The sequence below is a fragment of the Sphaeramia orbicularis genome, chromosome 9, assembly GCF_902148855.1.
Source record: "Sphaeramia orbicularis chromosome 9, fSphaOr1.1, whole genome shotgun sequence".
NCBI classification, from domain to species: Eukaryota; Metazoa; Chordata; class Actinopteri; order Kurtiformes; family Apogonidae; genus Sphaeramia; species Sphaeramia orbicularis.
Window position 1 is genome coordinate 7,088,711 of NC_043965.1, and position 21,913 is coordinate 7,110,623.

Sequence of the window (21,913 nt, forward strand, 5' to 3'; positions counted from 1 at the left end):
CTAAAAAAAAAACAAAAAAAAAAAAAACAGAATACCGGCCTTATCTGCTTCACCACAGCTGCATTAGTACAACGTCAGCAAAACTTTTCAATATTTCCACTGAGTCGAACATCTGATGGTGGTTTTTACAGAAGTGCCTGCTCACAACAGTGTGAGGATGAGCCATGAGTGATGGAAAGGTTTCTCAGCAGCAGCACTGACAGGGTCTATTCAGGGAGTTTAGGACGTGAATGAATCAACGCCTGCGTGTTAGTTTGTCTTCATAGTGTGAAAGTGGGAGGTCGTCACCCTCCACCAGCCAAGGAAATGGACTTTACATACATTCCTCATGCAGTCACTTCCAAAAATGTGCAATAGCCCTGTGCAATGTGAATTATGTGCAATAAGTCGTGCAATAAATGCAAAATCCTGTTTTTGCAATATTTATCCAAACATAAATGCACCATTTTTATACTGACTTGAGTTCATAGATATACATTAGTGAGGTCCTGATCTGGATTTTTTTCCTTCCAGTCCGATTTTTTTAGGATTAGTTTTGCCGATACCGATCCAATACCGACTTTTTACAGTAAAATTTGCATTTAACTTTGGAGTCATTATTTATAGGTTATTATGCTATTATTTTACTTGAGATCACAATTGGGCTGAATGTGGAACCTGAACTAAAACAAGTATGACACCTTTGACTCTTAATTACTTTAGCATCATTTTTGCACTCTCCAAATTCACACTGTGGGACAAATTAGAAACTTTGGTGAGCTGGTCCGTACATTTGCCACTGCTGTAGCCGGTCTATAGACGGGTCTGTCTAGGTTTTATATAGGGGTGTGGATTATAAGCAGCTTATTCGCAGGTCAAATAATTCCACAAAAGCCCTGCGGGTTGAAAAAAAAACCTGATTCGCACATCACTACCAGACCTTATAATGAAAATGAAATTTATAGACGCTTTACTAATTCCTCTAAGCCTCCTGCTGTTGTGAAGCTAATTTTCCTTTTATCTATCTTCAGAAACTTTAATTTGAGGGGGCACGACATTTGTTTACCCCCCCAGAGCCGGGACCAGATAGGCCCAATCTCGTGACTAAATCCAATCCAATCTTATAAAAAAATGCCAGATTAGCAGCCAATACCAATCTTTAGATCCGATCAGGACATTCCTAATATACATACCATTAATATTGTGTCTATTCATATTTGTCTATTTTATTCTACTTTTACTTCTATAATTTTACTTTTTGTAAAATTTTATATTCGCTCTTTCTTATTTTCTGACTTACTGTATTTTTTTTTTTAAATGTTTTTTTTTATTAGTATTGTTTGTACTGACTGAAGTAACACTCCTAGTTTCATTGGACACACCGTGACAATAAAGACTCTTCTATTCTACTCTATTCTATTCTATAGTCGTATGCACGGTTCTTTGAGAAGAGTAAAAGGAAATGAACTGAGAAAAGGCCTTGGACCTACCATCACTAGATTATAAAGGCATCTGTTTACAATTTTACAACAGACTGTCTGCAGGATCAGGGACTACCTTATACCTAAAGTAAATAAAAATGGCATTAGACCGCCTGCTATCGCTTTAGAAGAAGGACAAAGTGGTGCACGTTGTTCTTAGTTTCCAGTATAAACTGTTCTGGGTCTGATATAAACAGCATTTATCTACAGTGCATTAGCACAGACATGTGTAACGTATTCAGCTCATTATTCCTGCACAGGTTCGTTACTGAGTGCATGGTTTTATTAGTTCTGTAGCGTTTGTCACCACACACCTGCTTTCATTTTCTTGGAATGAAGAAAAGTCATGCCAAAGAAATTTGTAGTGCTCTAAAAATAAAAGTTATCAGGGAGACAGAGTGAAAGTTAGCACAACATGCTAAAGATGTGAGTAATTTGCTAATCAACTCGACTCACAAAAGAACTTTCTAACACTAGAGGGAGTAGTGAGCGTAGATTGTACACAAGATGTGAATGGAGCTGCTGTTTTGAAGGCAGTAGTTTGCATTTTGGTCGTCGCCATGTTGGATTTTTGGAGCCAGAAGTCAACATATTTTGAAAAAAAAAAAAAAAAAAAAAAAAAAAAAAAAAGGTGGAGCTGCAATAGTGTAAGGGTGATGGATGAGCTAAATGCTAACATATCGTTGTGGTAAAACAGCGACTTCAGTCAACATTTATTTAACAAAATCATTTGAAGATCTTCTTAGTTTAACTCATTAACATTAGGTAATGTCAAGCTGCAGGAGAATATTCTAGTCAATAAACAGAAGCTCCAAAAGTCTAGATTTTTGGCCATCAAGCAAAAACATCAAACAACTTCTAAATGCTTCATGCTAAACCTCTCAACACCACAACACAAAGATGCTGTCAACATTTTTTTTTTTTTTTTTAATGATCTGCCTCTGATTAAATGTGCTAAATAGTACATACTTTAATAAGATGAACTGAAAAACAAATGACCAAAATGCTGCTTATGTGATGTTTTCAATGCAATGATAACAGGAACTTTAACTTTACCCAGGATTTTTTAAATAAAACTTCAGCACATTTTCACTGAATTATCTGGGTGTAATAAAACAAAACAAAAAAACCTAACTCCCATCAAAAACTTTGGGTCAAATCCAACATTTTTCTCATTTAAAGTATGACTTTAACTCTAAACACTTCCAAGATATAGCTTTTTGAAATATTGATATCAAAACTGAATAGTTTTAAAGGGTTAACCCTTTCATGCACGAATTATGAGAACCTTAATTACATTTATTTTTTTCCTGAGTGTTTTTATTCCTATTTACGCTTGAAAAAAAAAACAGATTGAAAAAAATTTTTATGAACCTATTTTTCATGGAGTTACAAAAATTTCCACTCAGCCGGACACCATGCGTTTAATCTTTGAAGCAAAGAAACAAGCATTTATTTATACACTGTGAAAACTATGAAATAAAAACATTTTTAATGCAGCTAATCTGATGTTTTCTCACATTTTAACATACTATAATACTAGTTATTACTCAGATTACATGCACAAAAAAAACTGTTAATTACTGTCTAATAACAATTAGCAATTGATTATACTCCTATGTTACTACAGTTCAGGTTTATCAAGAACAGGAAAGTTATAGTAATGGTATGAATGTCAGTGTATGGGATGATGCATAAGTGTTCACTGTGTTGGTTGATATGGAACTAAAACAACAAACTCCACAAGAAAACAGCTGTAGAACAGATGAACACTGTAGTGACCACTATGCATGAAAAGGTTAATATGACAAAACTGAAAATATTTCCAGAACTGAAGGCTTTCCAGTGCATGTCAGGATTAGCAGTAGCATGAGGGATCTGCTGCTGTGCGTCCAGCCCAGGCTTTGTTGTGCATAAACCCACAGTGTTAATTATCCAGAGGCCTCGGCTGTGCTGAGTCCAACCATCAGCTCTAATTAGACCCATGTGTCCTCCACGACCATCCAATGATCATCTAATCTGTCCAACACCTCTGACTGCTGACGTCACCACCACAGTGTCTTCATCATAGACTTCTGACTTCAGACCAGACTGTTTCAGAGACCCACATGAAACCCCCCCCACCCCCCCTTTCCTTTCTCCACAGCGCCTTAACAAAAACATTCCACCGACACAGACCCATAGGCTGACTCATAAATTTAGACTGTGTTCCCATCAGAGCCTTTCGCTGTGCTTGTGGAAGGATCCAGAGCGGCAACGAGAGCAAATTCAGTCTGATCTAAACATGTGTACGGAGGTAATTGGAGGCAGAGTTTCAGCTCAAATAGTTTTCAGGCTGAATGTTAACCCTTAATAGGCAACTCCTAGAAATACTCTGTAATTTAAAGCAGTGATATTTTGCTTTTTAAAATGGAATTATGCATTTTAAAACATTTCCCTGTGGTCTACATAAACTATAAATGCTCTGCTTGGGTCTGAATTCTTCATTAATTCAACTCCACAGGTCCATCTTCAACCCTATTTCTGAGTAATGACACCAGAAAGGTGATTTGGAGCACTGGCCCTTTAAATGCACATGAGCCACTTCAGGCCCCGCCCCCTCCAGGTTGTTGGCTGTGCTGCTCTGTCCAGTTCAACCAACAACTGAACATTTTAGGTAATCAGCTCAAATTTGGACATATACTCAGTATGGACAACAACTGCTGCTGCTGATAAAACAATTATGTCGTACTCCGAGAAATGTTCGTCGGAAGTCTGGACCTTATATGTGTAAATGTGGAGTTATTGACGTAACAAATTAAGCAGGAATTAAAACAGGTTGTAGAAATCCACTCGATTTTTGGCCGAAATGAATATAAAGATACCTCTGCTGCACCTGGAGGGTTCAAATTCAAACTGTATGAACTATTAGGGTCCAAATACAGAAATAAATGAACCAAAGACTAATAAAAGTGGGTTTAACAAAATATGACTTGCGATGAGTTGTGACTTTTACCTCAGTTTCCATCCTGTTGCAACTTTTATCTAAATTTTCACTCTGTTTTGGCTCAATTTTCACCCTGCTGCGACTTTTACCTCAACTTTCACAGTTGTGACTTTTACCTTGATTTGCACCTTTTTGTGACTTTTATCAAATTTTCCTCCTGTTGTGACTTTTACCTCAATTTTCATCCTGTTGTGACTTTGACCTGATTTTTGCTCTGTCCCGTTCAACCAACAACTGAACATTTTGGGTAATCGGCTCAAATTTGGACATATTTTCAGTATGGACTACAACCGCTGCTGCTGACAAACAATTATGTCATACTCTGAGAAATGTTCGTCGGAAGTCTGGACCTTATAAGTGCAAATGTCTAGTTATAGACGTAACAAATTAAGCAGGAATTAAAACAAATTGAAGAAATCCACTTGATTTTTTGCCAAAATGAATATAAATATAACTTTGCAGCGCCTGGAGAGTTCAAATTCAAACATTTGGAACTATTAGAGTCCCTGTATACACACATAAATGAACCAAAGACTAACAAAAGTGGGTTTAGATAAATATGACCCCTTTAAAATTTAAACCTTAGTACATTATTGGAGGACATAACATTACTTTATTAGTTTTTGTGAAATTTTTCCAAAAAAATGTATTGTCACATAGAAAATCAAGGTCAATGAAGTTACCATATTTGGTTCCTTACCCGTAAATAGCAAAAAAAAAAAAAAAATCCAGGAGGTGGACCTTACAGACCGTGTAGACCATATTGGACCTGAGATTGTTGACTCACTGTAACTGTCTTGTAATGTCTGCAGAAATGACCAAAAATAGTCACTTGCCTCATAAAGTAAAGGCCATTGGTACTTTGATCAATACAGGATCCAACAACAGATGAAATCTGCAGTAATACAAGTTTTTTTATCCAATATATTCAAATCAATTGATTAGATTAATGGCTGATACTTTGAGGTTCACTGTCACAACATCCATAGACGATGAAATTCTGCAAAACCGATAGAGTTTCACAGTTCCTTCCAGTCAATCATACAGAAACAACAGCTTCCCCATCCAGTAATCAAAGCAGTTCAGAAATAATACATTTGGCAAAACTAGGCAAAAGACAAAAAAAAAGTCATAATAAAAAATTTATGTCAATAATTAACTCCAAAGAACTCCATTATTTATGGTTTTACTTATTAAAGATGCAAAAGAGACAAAATGAAGTAAACATTGAAAGAATCTTTGTGTTGTGATTTACTTCTTATTTTGTGTCTGATATTCATCTTAAGGCTCCTATGTCCATTTAAAATACACAAATAACCTGCACTGATTTGAAGACCAGTTTATCGACAGTTTTCATACAAAAATGTACAAATCTCAAACTTTCCCTTCACTTTCATTTAATTTTACTGTCGTTATTAACATTCTTTGGCTGTGTTTATTGGAGTTCTACCTCATTAGATCAGTTCCACCTTCAAAAGCGTTGCGTTTGTCCCAGTAACAGCCACTTCCACCACCTGACCAGGTCTGAAACAAGCCCCCCTGTGTACCGACGGGGGTTTGCATTGAAGGTGAGGGCGCCACACCTCACCAGGCCACAGAAACCTGGTCTGTGGACGCCCAGACGCCCCTCCAAAGGCTGGAGGTTTAAAGGAATCCAGGGAAAACCCAAACACATCAGGATTTCCTGCTTCCTGGCCCCTCGACCACGTTAGCGTCGCCTCATAATGGACGTCTTTGTGAAAGTGGGCAAATTAGGGACAAATACAGAACCCCCAGTGTAGCAAATACAGAATACGGAGCTTTCAGAAGACGAACAATCACATTAAAGACAGAACTAATGCAATAACTGCTGAAGGAGGTTAATGATGGACAAGTTAGATTAGATCAGAACTTCATTGATCCTTTGGGCCGAGCCCTCAGGAAACTGAGGTTTGAAAAGCAGCACAACACCAAGCAGTCAGACGAGAAACCCCACAAGAAAAAAAAAGCAACACAAAAACATACCTATAAAAAAAGCAATAAAAAACAGTAGTGAAAAAGTAACTAATGTTACCATACGTACATCCATACGTTAATAATCACAGAATATAAGTACTAGTAGAGACAAGTGGCAAAGTAGTAAATAATACTAAATAAAAATAAGTAGCTTATTATGTTATAATATTAGAATATATGTTATAATATACTATATTTAATTAACATTTTATCAGACTAGTCACAGGGTTGCTGTGGATTAATTTTGATTAATCACAATTAAATATAACATGTGGTATCCTGTGGGGGGGTGCTTCTGGAGTATGGGGTCCGGGGCCCTTTGCTAAGGGCAGTTCGGTCCTTGTATGACAGAAGCAGGAGCCTGGTTCGCATTGCCGGCAGTAAGTCAGACCTGTTCCAGGTGCATGTTGGTCTCTGGCAGGGCTGCCCTTTGTCACCGGTTCTGTTCATAATTTTTATGGACAGAATTTCTAGGCGCAGCCAGGGGCCAGAGGGGGTCCGGGTTGGGGACCACAGGATTTCGTCTCTGCTTTTTGCAGATGACGTTGTCCTGTTGGCCTCATCGAACCTGGACCTTCAGCGTGCCCTGGGGCGGTTTGCAGCCGAGTGTGAAGCGAGTGGGATGAGGATCAGCACCTCCAAATCTGAGGCCATGGTTCTCGACCAGAAAAAGGTGGTCTGCCCTCTCCGGGTCAGTGGGGAGTCCTTGCCCCAAGTGGAGGAGTTTAAGTATCTTGGGGTCTTGTTCACGAGTGAGGGAAGGATGGAGCGTGAGATTGACAGACGGATCGGTGCAGCATCTGCAGTGATGCAGTCGCTGTACTGGTCTGTTGTGGTGAAGAAGGAGCTGAGCCAAGAGGCGAAGCTCTCGATTTACCGGTCAGTCTACGTTCCTACCCTCACCTATGGTCATGACTGAAAGGACAAGATCCCGGATACAAGCGGTCGAAATGAGTTTTCTCCGCAGGGTGGCTGGGCGCACCCTTAGGGATAGGGTGAGGAGCTCAGCCACCAGGGAGGAGCTCGGAGTAGAGCCGCTGCTCCTCCACATCCAGAGGGGCCAGCTGAGGTGGCTCAGGCATCTGTTTCGGATGCCACCTGAACACCTCCCTGGGGAGGTGTTCCGGGCATGTCCCACCAGGAGGAGACCTCGAGGAAGACCTAGGACACGCTGGAGGGACTATGTCTCTCAGCTGGCCTGGGAACGCCTCAGGGTCTCCCCAGAAGAGCTGGAGGAGGAGTCTGAGGAGAGGGAAGTCTGGACATCCCTGATTAGACTGTTACCCCCGTGACCCAGCCACGGATTGTGGAAGAAAAATGGATGGATGGATGGAAATATTCATTTCTAATCTATATTAATCAAGTTTCATTTTGCATCAAAACATGCACCACATGATTCCTGAACAGTTTCTGCTCCACAACCATAACCACACTGAACAACGAACTCAACCACTAAAGTACAGACCTTTTTAATTGCACTATTTTATACATTGCACTGCATAGACTGACACTGACGGGATGTGTGTGTGACGTATTACTGTGTGATAAAGAAGGAGGTTGATGTGTGAGGAAATGAATGAATGGATGTTGATATGTCAGTGATGCATATTTTGTTTTTATTGTGTATTTTTATAGTTATTATAAATAGTAATAGTAATGAATAGTGATAAGTCCTTATCCTGATAGTGCACCTAAATTTCATTGTACATTTTGTATACTGACAATAAAGTATCTTATCTATGTTAGGAGCAGACAGACTCAAGAAAGAAGAGAATATATATACACACACTCGACGTGTTTGTCACAAGCTGTGCGACGTGTTAGCTGAAGTGTTAGCAGACTGTCCGACTAACGTATGCTTCATTTTAATGTGGTATTTGAAGCTGGAAGTGCTTCTGTGAAAAGAAGACTCCTTCCTGCACAGTGTGTATAATACTGTGTCGGTCAGTTGTTCCATCTTTGTTTTTTTGTTCTGATATTTCCATCCAGAGGGACAACGTGCTGTTTAGTGTCTTCCATCTTTATGGGTTGGTTCTGCTGCCTGTCACAACTGGATCAGCTGACCATTTGTTCATGTGCGTTAACACTAACTCTACTTGGACAAACTGACCCAAATGCGTTGGCAGAGACGTTCAGAGTCATTCTGTTGCAGATGGGTTAATTGTGTTAATAATTTTAATCAGGTTAATCATAATGATGGATTAATCCACATTAACGCCTAAAGATTAATGGGTTTTAATGGCTTATTATCCTCTGACACAAGTAAACACTATATACATTTTATGAACCTTGTGTCGCTGATTAGAGCAAAACTTGTACCAGAAGTGTGTCAAAGTTTACAAGATGACTCATAGGATAAAAATAAAAACTGATTTCTTGCACAAATTATTTGTATCACTTCCCTTTTTGTATTCTCTTTTCTCACATCTGTGTTGAATAAATAAGTCAAATACAGCAGCAACACAGCAATTCAGCCTTCAGTTCACACCAAATTTTTGCACATACAGATGGACAGACAATGAACTGATGACAATAACCTGCAGAAAATAGTGAAAAATATTGATCAGAATTTACACAGATCCCGTTCAAGTGGTTTTTATTTGGTCAAAAGCCCAAGGTTATTGAGTTCTGTTGACTTTTTTCTTTATAAATACATTCTAACTGGACACTGTTTTAGAGCTGCACAATATATCATTTGAGCATCGTCATTGAAAAATGAGCAACAAACAAGAGAAAAATCACCGAAAACGAAGACTTGGTGCCAAAAAGAAAAGCAATGTCAGTTATCTGGAATTATTTCAGCTACAAGAAGGATGAGACCGAAACACGTGTTCTGTGTCGACAGTGTCTTGCACTTGTTACCACAATGAGAGGAAACAACTAATTTGTTTGACCATTTACGTCAGCACCACACAGCTATTATATCCTGACTATTTTTTCATATTGCAATATATATCACAGGGTTAAAAAAAATTGCAATGCCAATTTTTTTCCAATATCGTGCAGCACTATTGCAAATTCCTCTATTATTAACCCTCGGCCTTCAGTCCACACCAAATTTTTGCACATACAGACGGACAAACAACAAACTTATGACAATAACCTGCAGAAAATTATCAAAAATGTTGATCAGAATTTCCACAGATCATGTTCAAGTGGTTTTTATTTGGTCTAAAGCCCAAGGTCATTGAGTTCTGTTGACTTTTTTCTTTATAAATACAATCTAATTAGACAATATATCATTTGAGCATCGTCACTAACAAATGAGCAACAAACAAGAGAAAATCACCATAAAACGAAGACTTGGTGCCAAAAGAAAAGCACCGTCAGTTATCTGGAATTATTTCGGCTACAAGAAGGATGAAACTGAAACACCTGTCGCCACGAGAGGAAACGCAACTAATTTGTTTGACCATTTACATTGGCGCCACACAGCTATTATATATTCCTGAGTAGTTTTTTATATCGCAATATATATCACAGGGACAAGAAAGACAAAACAAAACAAAACAAAACAAAACAAAAAAAAAAAAAAAAAACAAACAAAAAAAAAAAAAAATCGCAATGCCAATTTTTTCCAATATCATGCAGCCCTATTGCATCTTTGAGTACTTAGAAAAATGCTATATAAAACCAATGTATTATTATTATTATTATTTTTATTATTATAAATTCTTCTATTTACCCTCGGCCTTCAGTCCACACCAAATTTTGCACATACAGATGGACAAACGATGAACTGATGACAATAACCTGCAGAAAACTGTCAAAAATATTGATCAGAATTTCCACAGATTATGTCCAAGTGTTTTTTATTTGGTCTAAACCCCAAGGTCATTGAGTTCAGTTGACTTTTTCCTTATAAATACGATCTAATTAGACACTATGCACATAATAAATCCAACTGTGTGGAGTTCCTTCTACACAGAACTGTACAGAGTTTGAGTTGAAACCCGATAAATTCCACTAACCTTCCACTTCAACAAACCTTCAAGAAAAAACCCACAGAAAGTGTCCATGCATAAATCTGACTAAAAGCTCACATGTGCGTTCATGCCAGTTTCCAAAGAGGAAATGAACAGCGAACCATGTGATCTGGATCATTTCCACCCCGACCACACCCCCACATCTATTCGAAAAGCTGACCTCATGCAGGAGGTTAGAAGGGGAACTCGAACTCACTGCTATCGAGATGAAAAAAAGAAAAAAATAGGACTCTGCTCAGGCTGGGATTCCCACACTTATTCTTATCTGAGATCAAGGCGAGGCTTTTCTAACAGCGACAGGTCAACAGAAGGCGGGGTCCATTCATCAGCTGCTTTAAAATCATGTCCTGAACACAATGGAGAGGAATGAAACCATCTATGAACGCTATTAGCTCAACTCTGATAAGGAACCATGACCTGGACTTCACAGATATGACCTCAATCACAACAAGGTGAAAGGGAGGGAAAAGGTTTTATGACCAACACATCAGTTTTTCTTTCCAATGGAGCTGAAAATGACATAAGTCACAACAAATTCAAAATGATGTAAAAGTCACAAGTTGAAAAATGATGTAGAAGTCACAAAAAAAAGACAAAAACAATACAGAAGTCACAACAAAATGAACATGTAAAAGTCGCAATCAGAAACATGAAAGAAGTAAAAGATGTAACAAGATGAAAATGGCCTAAGTTGCAACAAAGTTACAAATTGTGATTAAAATGATATACAAGGTACAAGTCGCAACATGTTGAAAATGAGGTAAGAAGTTGCAAAAAGAATTTTGGAAAAAGTGAAAGATGCAACAAGTTGAAAATGGCATTAAGTCGCAACACGATAAATGACGCAGAAGTTGCAAGAAATTAAAGATGAAATAAAAGTCACAAGTGGAAAATGGCATAAAAGTTGCAACTAGCTGAAAATGACATAAATAGTTGCCACAAGCTGAAAATGGCATAAATAGTTGCCACAAGCTGAAAATGGCATAAAGTGGCAACAAGATAAATGATGAAAAAGTTGCAAGAAATTAAAGATGACATAAAATTCACAAGTTGAAAATGGCATAAAAGTCGCAACAAGCTGAAAATGGCTTTAAAATCGCAACAAGTTGAAAATGGCTTAAAAGTCGCATTAAGTTGAAAACGGCTTAAAAGTCGTATTAAGTTGAAAATGGCTTAAAAGTCGTATTAAGTTGAAAATGGCTTAAAAGTCGCAGCAAGTTGAAAATGGCTTAAAAGTCGCAGCAAGTTGAAAATGGCTTAAAAGTTCCAACAGGTTGAAAATGGCTTAATAGTTGCACTAAGACTACTGACGCAAAAGTTGCAACAAGTTAAAAATTAAAAGTCGCAGCAAGTTAAAAAATGGCTTAAAAGTCGCACCAAGATAACCGACCCAACTCGCAACAAATTAAACATGAAATACAACTCAAAACAAATTAAAAATGACATAGAAGTCAGACCCAAACAGGTGTGGTCCATTCATCAGCCTTCTGAATAAAACCATGTGAACAGGACGACAGTAATGAAACCATCTCTGAACACGATAAAGACCCACAACCACAGCCTGGACGTCACACATATGACCTGAATCACAGACGTTTATCAGCCCGTTAACACATGAGGAATGCACCCAGTGAATGAATGTGAGCATGTTTGTGTTGGGGGGGGGGGGGTTTAATGATAAATCCAGGTCTTCGGTGGAGCCGGCTGGTGCTGGCCTCGTCCTGGCGTTAAGACTGTGTGGCGCTGGTTCTGCTGCAGACCAAGGCCTGCAGGAGGAGGCTTCTATCAGCCACACACACACACTTTTTTCATGCATTCCTGGGATTCCACATCTGATACATGTGCGTCTCCCTCTGAATCGGTCACTCAAGGAATTAAAAAAAAAAGCTGTATGCCGCTGTGAAACCTGGAGGTGGTTTGGAACAGCTTTATTCTGGTTCCTTCAGCTGTTTGAGACCAGCACTTCTACTGGATTAAAGGGTAAAGAAGAAGAAGAAAGTATCCAAGTAACCAGTGTCTAAATATGTAGGATTAAGACGGTATGGAGTAACCCCCCCTCCCCACAGTGACAAACCCCCCCCAGGGTAAAAGTGGGCTGTAGCTCTTATTGACTCCCATTCAGGTGGTCCTCTTTGTGCATTGTGTATGAATTATGTCCTGTTTATGAACCCATTAGGTACAAAAGGCACAATGGCAGCTTTTTCTGCTGTGGTTCTAAACACTTCAACAGCGTTTCAACAGTTAAAGGTTCTACTTCAAACTATTACACAATACGTCTGGATTTCAGATCAGTCCATTTAATTCCACACATTAACAACAGATGCAGCGTCGACTAATAATGAGACGACACTGAGTCAAACTAATGTTGGGAAAAGAAGCTAAAAAGTTGCATAATATTTTACTGTCGCCATAAATGGAATATTATTGTTTCATCCTGGGAAGTTGAAGAAATGGAACTTTGTAAAATGCACGACAAAACAAGATATTGATGTGAAAAATGGAATAGGGCGCAACAAGTCACGACATGATGAAAATGAAGGAAAAGGCAAATGTTGAAAATGAGGCAGAAGACGGAACAGGGTGAAAATGATTTAAAAGTCGCAACAGAGTGAAATTGATATAAAAGTTAAAAAATGTTGAAAATGGCATGAAATTCACAAAAAGATGAAAAAAATGTAAAAGTTACAAGAAGTTGAAATTGAGGTAGAAGTCACAACAGGGTAAAAATCAGATAAAAGTCGCAACAGGGTTAAAATCAGATAAAAGTCACAACAGGGTAAAAATCAGGTAAAAGTTGCAACAGGGTAAAAAAACAGGTAAAAGTTGCAACAGGGTAAAAATCAGGTAAAAGTTGCAACAGGGTAAAAATCAGGTAGAAACTGCAACCTGGTGAAAATCAGATAAAAGTCACAATAGGGTGAAAATCAGGTAAAAGTTGCAACAGGGTGAAAATCAGGTAAAAACTGAGGTAAGTTGCAACTGTGAAAACTGAGGTAAAAGTCACAACTGTGAAAATTGAGGTAAAAGTCGGAACAGGTTAAAAATCAGGTAAAAGATGCAACAGGGTGAAAATTGAGGCAAAAGTCGCAACTATGAAAATCAAGGCAAAAGACCCAACAGGGTAAAAATCAGGTAAAAGTCGCAACTGTGAAAACAGGTAAAAGTTGCAACTGTGAAAATCAAGGTAAAAGTCACGACAGGGTAAAAAAAAAAAAACAGGTAAAATCGCAATGGAATGAAAATTAGGTAAAAGTCACAACTGTGAAAATCAGGTCAAAGTCACAAGATGAAAATTGAGGTACGAGTCACAACTCATCACAAGGCCTATTTCTCTAAACCCACTTTTATTAGTCTGTGGTTCATTTATTTGTGTATTTGGACCCTAATAGTTCATACAGTTTGAATTTGAACCCTACAGGTGCTGCAAAACTATCTTTATACTCATTCCGGCAAAAATCCAGGGGAATTCTACAACCTGTTTTAATTCCTTTTTAGTTTGTTACGTTTTATAACTAGTTCTGTCACGACATTTGCACATATAAAGGTCCAGACATTCGACAAACATTTCTCAGAGTACGACATAATTATTTGTCAGCAACAGCGGTTGTAGTAAAAACTGAAAATATGTCCAAACTTCGAGCCGATTACCTAAAATGTTCAGTTGTTGTATTAATGGACAACCTGAAGGGGGCAGGCTCATGTGCATTTAAAGGGCCAGCGCTCCAAACCACCTTTCTGGTGTCATTACTCAGAAATAGGGTTGAAGATGGACCTGTGGAGTTGAATGAATGAAGAATTCAGACCCAAACAGAGCATTTACAGTTTATGGAGACCACAGGGAAATGTTGGAAAATGAAGAATTCCATTTAAAAAAGCTAAATATCACTCTTTTAAAGAAAAACTCATAACCTGATGATGACATTTCTGGCGATATAAACCAAGGTGACGCCTGGATTCTTCCTATTGGAGGCTGGACGAGGGTTAGCTCTACTAGCACTTCATGTTCTGACTTTATCTGCACTTAATACAGAACAAGTCCAGACCGGCAGAGTAAGCAGGACCGAAGGGCTGTGGCTGATAAGGAGACGTTCAGCAACAGAAAATGACAAGAATCTGACTCTGCCTTTTCATGTGGAACAGGGTCAGCTGAGGACAAACACACACCTGGGGCTCACGCTCATTTTTCATGCATTTATTCCCCGTCGTTGCTCGTCAAAGCTTTTATTAAACACATAATCAAAGTCCAAGCGCTGAAGTGGACCTGATAAAGTCCACAGTGGGGCGTGGGTGGGCGGCTCCACCCATGATCCACAGAAAGGAGGTAAATCTGAGTCTGAACCCGACGCATGTTGAAAGAAAACAACGGAAATCCAACTTTTACCTGTGTTTGTTTTACTTTCTGAGAAGAGTGATTCAGTAAAGATACAAATCTACAGAGATGTCATGGGTTTTCTGGGATTTTTGAGTCTATTTACATGTGATGTGAGTAAATGACACAAATACTCACATGAAAATGGGATTTTGTCACTAGTGCGCAAAAAAAAAACTAGGTCAGGCAGCTTCAACATAACAAAAATGTATAATTTTAATAACATTTACATCCATTAAGTCAAATTTAGCATAGTCAAACTAGTAAACATGTTAAAGTTCAAATTAACATAAATGAAGAATGTTGTTATAGCTGTCAGATTAAATATCAATAAAAAAAAAAAGAATGAAAATGTGTTTTTTCACAACAATCAATGACTTAAACTGGTTTCAGGTCATTATTTGTTTGATAACTGTTTAGTTTATTAGTTTATGTGGAATTAGAAAAGGATGGAACTGAAATCCAACTTTTACTCGTGTTTGTTTTACTTTCTGAGAAGAGTGATTCAGTAAAGATACAAATCTACAGAGATGTCATGGGTTTTCTGGGATTTTTGAGTCTATTTACATGTGATGTGAGTAAATGACACAAATACTCACATGAAAATGGGATTTTGTCACTAGTGCGCAAAAAAAAACTAGGTGAGGCAGCTTCAACATAACAAAAATGTATAATTTTAATAACATTTACATCCATTAAGTCAAATTTAGCATAGTCAAACTAGTAAACATGTTAAAGTTCAAATTAACATAAATGAAGAATGTTGTTATAGCTGTCAGATTAAATATCAATAAAAAAAAAAAAAGAATGAAAATGTGTTTTTTCACAACAATCAATGACTTAAACTGGTTTCAGGTCATTATTTGTTTGATAACTGTGTTTAGTTTATTAGTTTATGTGGAATTAGAAAAGGATGGAACTGAAATCCAACTTTTACTCGTGTTTGTTTTACTTTCTGAGAAGAGTGATTCAGTAAAGACACAAATCTACAGAGATGTCATGGGTTTTCTGGGATTTTTGAGTCTATTTACATGTGATGTGAGTAAATGACACAAATACTCACATGAAAATGGGATTTTGTCACTAGTGCGCATAAAAAAACTAGGTCAGGCAGCTTCAACATAACAAAAATGTATAATTTTAATAACATTTACATCTGTTAAGTCAAATTTAGCACAGTCAAACTACTAAACTTAATGACTTTTACACATGTTCAGTTAAATTTAACATAATCAAACTAATAAATACAATTGTTTTTTATAGCTTTCAGATCAAATATCAATAAAAAAGAATGAAATCAATGTGTTTATGTTTTTTTCACAACTATCTATAAATTAAAGTGGTTTCAGGTCATTATTTGTTTAATAATTCTGTTTAGTTTATTAGTTTATGTGTTAATTTGGAATCAGAAAAGCATGGAACTGAAATCCAACTTTTACTCGTGTTTGTTTTACTTTCTGATAAGAGTGATTGAGTAAAGACACAAATCTACAGAGATGTCATGGGTTTTCTGGGACTTTTGAGTATATTTACATGTGATGTGAGTAAATGACACAAATACTCATATGAAAATGGGATTTTATCACTCGTGCGCATGAAAAAAACAAATTCAGGCAGCTTCAACATGGCAAAAACTAATCAATTTAATGACATTTACATCTGTTAAGTCAAATTTAGTGTAGTCAAACTATTAAACTTAATGACTTTTACACATGTTCAGTTAAATTTAACATAATTAAACTAATAAATATAATTTATTTTACAGCTGCCAGATCAAATATCAATGAAGAAGAATGAAATCAATGTGGGTTTTTTTTTTTTAGATGTTTTTACACAACTATCTATGAATTAAACTGGTTTGAGGTCATTATTTGTTTGATAATTGTGTTTAGCTTATTTTTTTATGTGTTCATTTGGAATCAGAAAAGGATGGAACTGAAATCCAACTTTTACTCGTGTTTGTTTAACTTTCTGACAAGAGTGATTCAGTAAAGATAGAAATCTATACAGATGTCATGGGTTTTCTGCATTTTTTTGAGCAGACACAGGAGTATATTTGGATGTGATGTAACTAAATGACACAAACACTAACAAAAACTAATCAATTTAGTGACATTTACATCCATTAAGTCAAATTTAGCACAGTCAAACTAGTAAACTTAATGACTTTTACACATGTCAAGTTAAATTTAACATAATCTGATTAATAAACTTAATGTTTTTATAGCCGTCAGATCAAATATCAATAAAAAAAAGAATGAAATCAATGAGTTGTTTTTTTTAAAATATTTTTACACAACTATCTATGAATTAAAATGGTTTCAGGTTGTTATTTGTTTGATAATTGTGATGTCATGGGTGTTTTGGATTTTCTGAGCAGATACAGGAGTATATTTACATGTGATGTGAGTATATTTACACAAATACTCACATGAAAATGGGATTTTATCACTAGTGCACGTAAAAAAACAAATTCAGGCAGCTTCCACATAACAAAAACTCATCAATTTAATAACATTTACATCAGTTAAGTAAAATTTAGCACAGTCAAACTACTAAACTTAATGACTTTTACATGTTAAGTTAAATGTAACATAATCAAACTAATTTAACTTATTATTATTATTATTATTATTATTATTATTTTTGGTTAGGGGTGGGGTTCTGTTGGGACATAGGTGGGAAGTGGGGGTGGGGTGGGACTGTTCTTGTTTGTATTAATTTATGTCTGAAACACAATTCTGTAGTCCCTGCATAAACACCAATAATAAAGACTGTGCTAAATAAATAAATAAATAAATAAATAAATAAATAAATATAATGTTTTGTTGTTTTTTTTATAACTGTCAGATCAAATATCAATAAAAAAGAATGAAATTTATGTGTTTTTCAATGTTTTTTCACAACTATTAATGAATTAAACTGGTTTCAGTGAGTTATTTGTTTGATAATTGTGTTTACTTTATTAGTTTATGTGTTAATCCGGAATCAGAAAAAGATGAAAATGTATCTGTGAGTAAATACAGAAACTTAAATGAAGCTTTTGTCTTTGAAAATCAGGAAAATTTAACTTTTTCCAACGTTGTTTTGTTTGTTTGGTTTAGTTTTTCAGTTTCCTGTTTTTTAACACAGAAAAGGATGGAACTGAAATCCAACCATTATCATTATTATTATTATTATTATTATTATTATTATTATTATTATTATTATTATATTTTTTTGTTAGGGGTGGGGTTCTGTTGGAACATAGGTGGGGGTGGGGGGTGGGGACTGTTCTAGTTTGTATTAATTTATGTCTGAAACACAATTCTGTAGAGTCCCTGCATAAACACCAATAAAAAAGACAAAAAAAACTAATAAATATAACGTTTTTTATAGCTGTCAGATCAAATATCAATAAAAAAGAAAGAAATGTATGCGTTTTTCAATGTTTTTTCACAACTATCAGTGAATTAAACTGGTTTCAGGTCATTATTTGTTTGATAAATGTGTTTAGTTTATTAGTTTATGTGTTCATTTGGAATCAGAAAAAGATGAAAATGCATCTGTGCGTAAATAGAGAAACTTAAATGAAGCTTTTGTCTTTGAAAATCAGGAAAATTTAACTTTTTCCAACTTTTTTTTGTTTGTTTGGTTTAGTTTTTCAGTTTCCTGTTTTTAACAGTCTCCAACTTACTGGTTTCCACTTAAAACCCACTCAGGACACAGCAGCCACAGTCACATCCTGGTGGTTTTTATCCATTTCTTCTAAATTAAGGATTAAAAAAAACACGCACGTGAGTGGAAACGCCACCCCACGCGCACACCCCACGTCCACGCGCGTCCTCACCTGTAATAATCTCCCGCTTGGCTTCATCCAGGTGACTGGAAATCACGTCCCCCATGCTGAACACGACCCACGGGCCCCGGGTTCACTCCTCCACGGCAGCTCCACGGAACCAAGTGTCCGGACACAAACGTGATGAAACTCCCGAACAGAACCGAACCGAGCCGAGCCGAGCCGAGTGTGGAGCAGACACGACCCACGGAGGTACGAGCAGAAGGGTTCTGAGGAGCAAAGTGACGTGGGTTTGTTGGAGACACACCCTCCTTTAAACCCGGGACAGGAACCCCCACCTTCCCACGGAGATGCGTTCGAGGTACACGTGGAAAATGGGAAACATGAGCTTCTGACGTCACAGTGGGCGTTCACCCGTGTGGTGTGGATTCAAGGAGTGGGCTTTGAATGTGCACTGGACCTGAAGGAGGAGGTCAGCAGAACATGAGCCATAAAAACTATTCATGTTTCTAATGTTGATTTTTAACTTTTTATTTTAGGACTTTCACTGTAAATACAAGGAGTCTGAAAGAGACTTTTTTAGAAAAAGTTTTTTTCATCTTTTACTTCTTGTTACATATTTTTCATTATTTACATTGTTTATATCTTGTTATGGTTTGACATTGTTCAATTCTTACATCTTGTACATCTTTTACATTCTCTACATCTTGTATTGTTTACATTGCTTACATCTTGTATTGTTTACATTGTTTACTTTTTAATGTCTTTTATATCTTTTACATTGTTTACATCTTGTATTGTTTACATTGTTTACTCTGACATGTCTTTTACATCTTTTACATTGTTTACATCTTGTATTGTTTACACTGTTTACATCCTGTATTGTTTACTTTGATTACATCCTGTATTGTTTACTTTGATTACACCTTGCATTGTTTACATTGTTTACCTCTTGTTAGGTTGTTTACATCTTTCTCATCTTTGTTTATTGTTTCTGTCTTTTTTATCTTGTTGCATCTTATATATTTTGTCACATCGTTATCATTGCTTACCTTATTTATTTATTTTTACATCTTTTCCATTGTTTATCAGTTGTTATATTTTAAATTGTTTAAATCTTACATCTTTTACATCTTTCTCATCTTTTATATTGTTTCTTTCTTTTTCATCTTGTTACAGCTTTTAGATTTTGTCACATATTTTATCTAATTTTCATCCTTTTAAATCTTTAACATTGTTTTCATCTTCTACCTTATTTTAAATAATTTTTATGTTTATTTATATATATATATATATATATATATATATATATATATATATATATATATATATATATATATATATATATATATGTCATTCTTATCTTGTTGAATGTTGTTTTCATTGTGTTTGTCTTGTGTTTTTCACAGTGTTATTGTCTGGTTTTATTGCGTTCTTCTTCCTTTACATTTCACATGACTTTATATTCATACATATGATATTATTACATTTTTTTACTTTTGATAATTGATCAGCCAATAAAAACAGCACCTGAAAAAATTGAAGAGGAGCAGCTGTGTTTAATTTTATTTGTGTATTTCCATTTTTAACTAAGATAAGATAAGATAAGATAAGATAAGATAGAAAAAGAAAAAAGACAGGTACAAAAAAACTATAAGTGAAAAAATATAAAGGAAAATGAGAAATTTGCTATTTATATTTGGTAAATCTGTATTCTTCTGTTTATTTTACTGTGTCTGAGCATAAACAACAGTTATTAAAGTAACACTAATGGGTATTTTAACATCTATATTTAACTGTGTGTTAGTTTTTAACCAAGAAAAAAGTATTATTTAGATGAAATAGTGTCATTTTCATATATTTACTTTCCTCTGCTGCCCTCTAGTGGACAAAACACTTACACATAAGATTTTCTTCAAATCTTTGAATCTGAACCAGTATCAGTTTTTTTCCACAGTTTATCTTTGGACCAGGACACTGACACACTAAGACAATGAAATCCATCCACCTGAAAATTTTATGTATTTATTTATATTTTATTACCATCCCATTTTTACTGTAATATTGTTACTTAATACAAATATTATGCAGTTATTACATTCGGTATTATACAGATATTTATATATTATATACAATATTTGCACTAATTTTCACTCAGGATCGGTTGTTTTACTGCATTTATATGTGCATAATCTAATCTGGACGAATGACATTTAAACATCCTTTACAGATACAGATTAAAAAAAAAAAAAAAAGAAGTATATTCACCATAATGTTGCTGATTCTCATGGTTTCAAATCAGTTTTTCTATTATATGCACAAAAGTTGAAGTTATTTGACAGATATGCAGGATTTCTAATAATTCTAAAAGGCAATATTTTAATTCTAAATTGCTGTTAAAAGGCAAAGATAAATAAATAAACAAATAAAGCAACTAAACTAATATGACACTGAGGAAAAAAATCAGTTTTTATTATGTTATTATGTTATGTTCTATTACGTTATTATGATGATCCAGAACATCATCATTATTATTATTATTATTATTATTATTATTATTATTATTATTATTATTATTATTATTATTATTATTATTATTATTATGCATTTGGTAGATGCTTTTTTCCAAAGCGACTTACAGACGAAAACAAACAAACAAACAAACAAACAAATAAATATACAAATAAATAATAATAATAATAATAATAATAATAATAATAATAATAATAATAATAATAATAATAATAGAATAGATTAAAGACATAAAGCAGCTGTACAATTAAAAACAGTGTCGTACAGAAAATTAAAAAGCAAAATTATAGACAAAAAATACAAGAACAGATTAAGAAGACATAAAAACAGTGGTACAATTTAAAACAGTGAAATAAAAATGCCAAGTAAAACACAATAATAATAATAATAATAATAATAATAATAATAATAATAATAATAATAATAATAATAATAATAATAATAATTTTTCTTTTTTTCTCAGAATTTTATTGTATATATAATATATGTTATATTTTGTAAAACCAATAATCTGGTTAAGTGTGTAGCTCACTCACATGCGTTAACACATGTATTTCAAAGTTGTATTTTGCTGTATTACTTTTTACACCTCTTTTTTTTTTTTTTTTTTTTTTTTTTTTTTAAACCATAAAAAAATGATCTCTAACTTTGCGCCGTTTGCGCAAATAAGTGTTTAGTAACTTTCATCAGATTTTGACATAATTCTGGTAGATTTTCAGATTAATCAACACATGTTTCCGGTTTGTTTGTCATGAAATTAAAACTAAAAATGCTGAAGTGTTTTGAATGTAAAAAAAAAAAAAAAAA

At 35.2% G+C, this 21,913-nt stretch overlaps 1 protein-coding gene across 1 annotated transcript in view; it reads right to left on the reverse strand.

Annotated features, from left to right (window-relative positions):
- Window positions 1-18,847, reverse strand: part of niban2b (niban apoptosis regulator 2b) — a 97,703-nt gene extending 78,856 nt beyond the window's left edge. Inside the window, exon 1 of the mRNA XM_030144444.1 lies at window positions 18,626-18,847. Within this exon, the coding sequence (XP_030000304.1) occupies window positions 18,626-18,680 (55 nt within the window). The 5' untranslated portion in view covers window positions 18,681-18,847. The remainder of the gene's footprint in view (window positions 1-18,625) is intronic.
- Window positions 18,848-21,913: the final 3,066 nt, after the last annotated feature.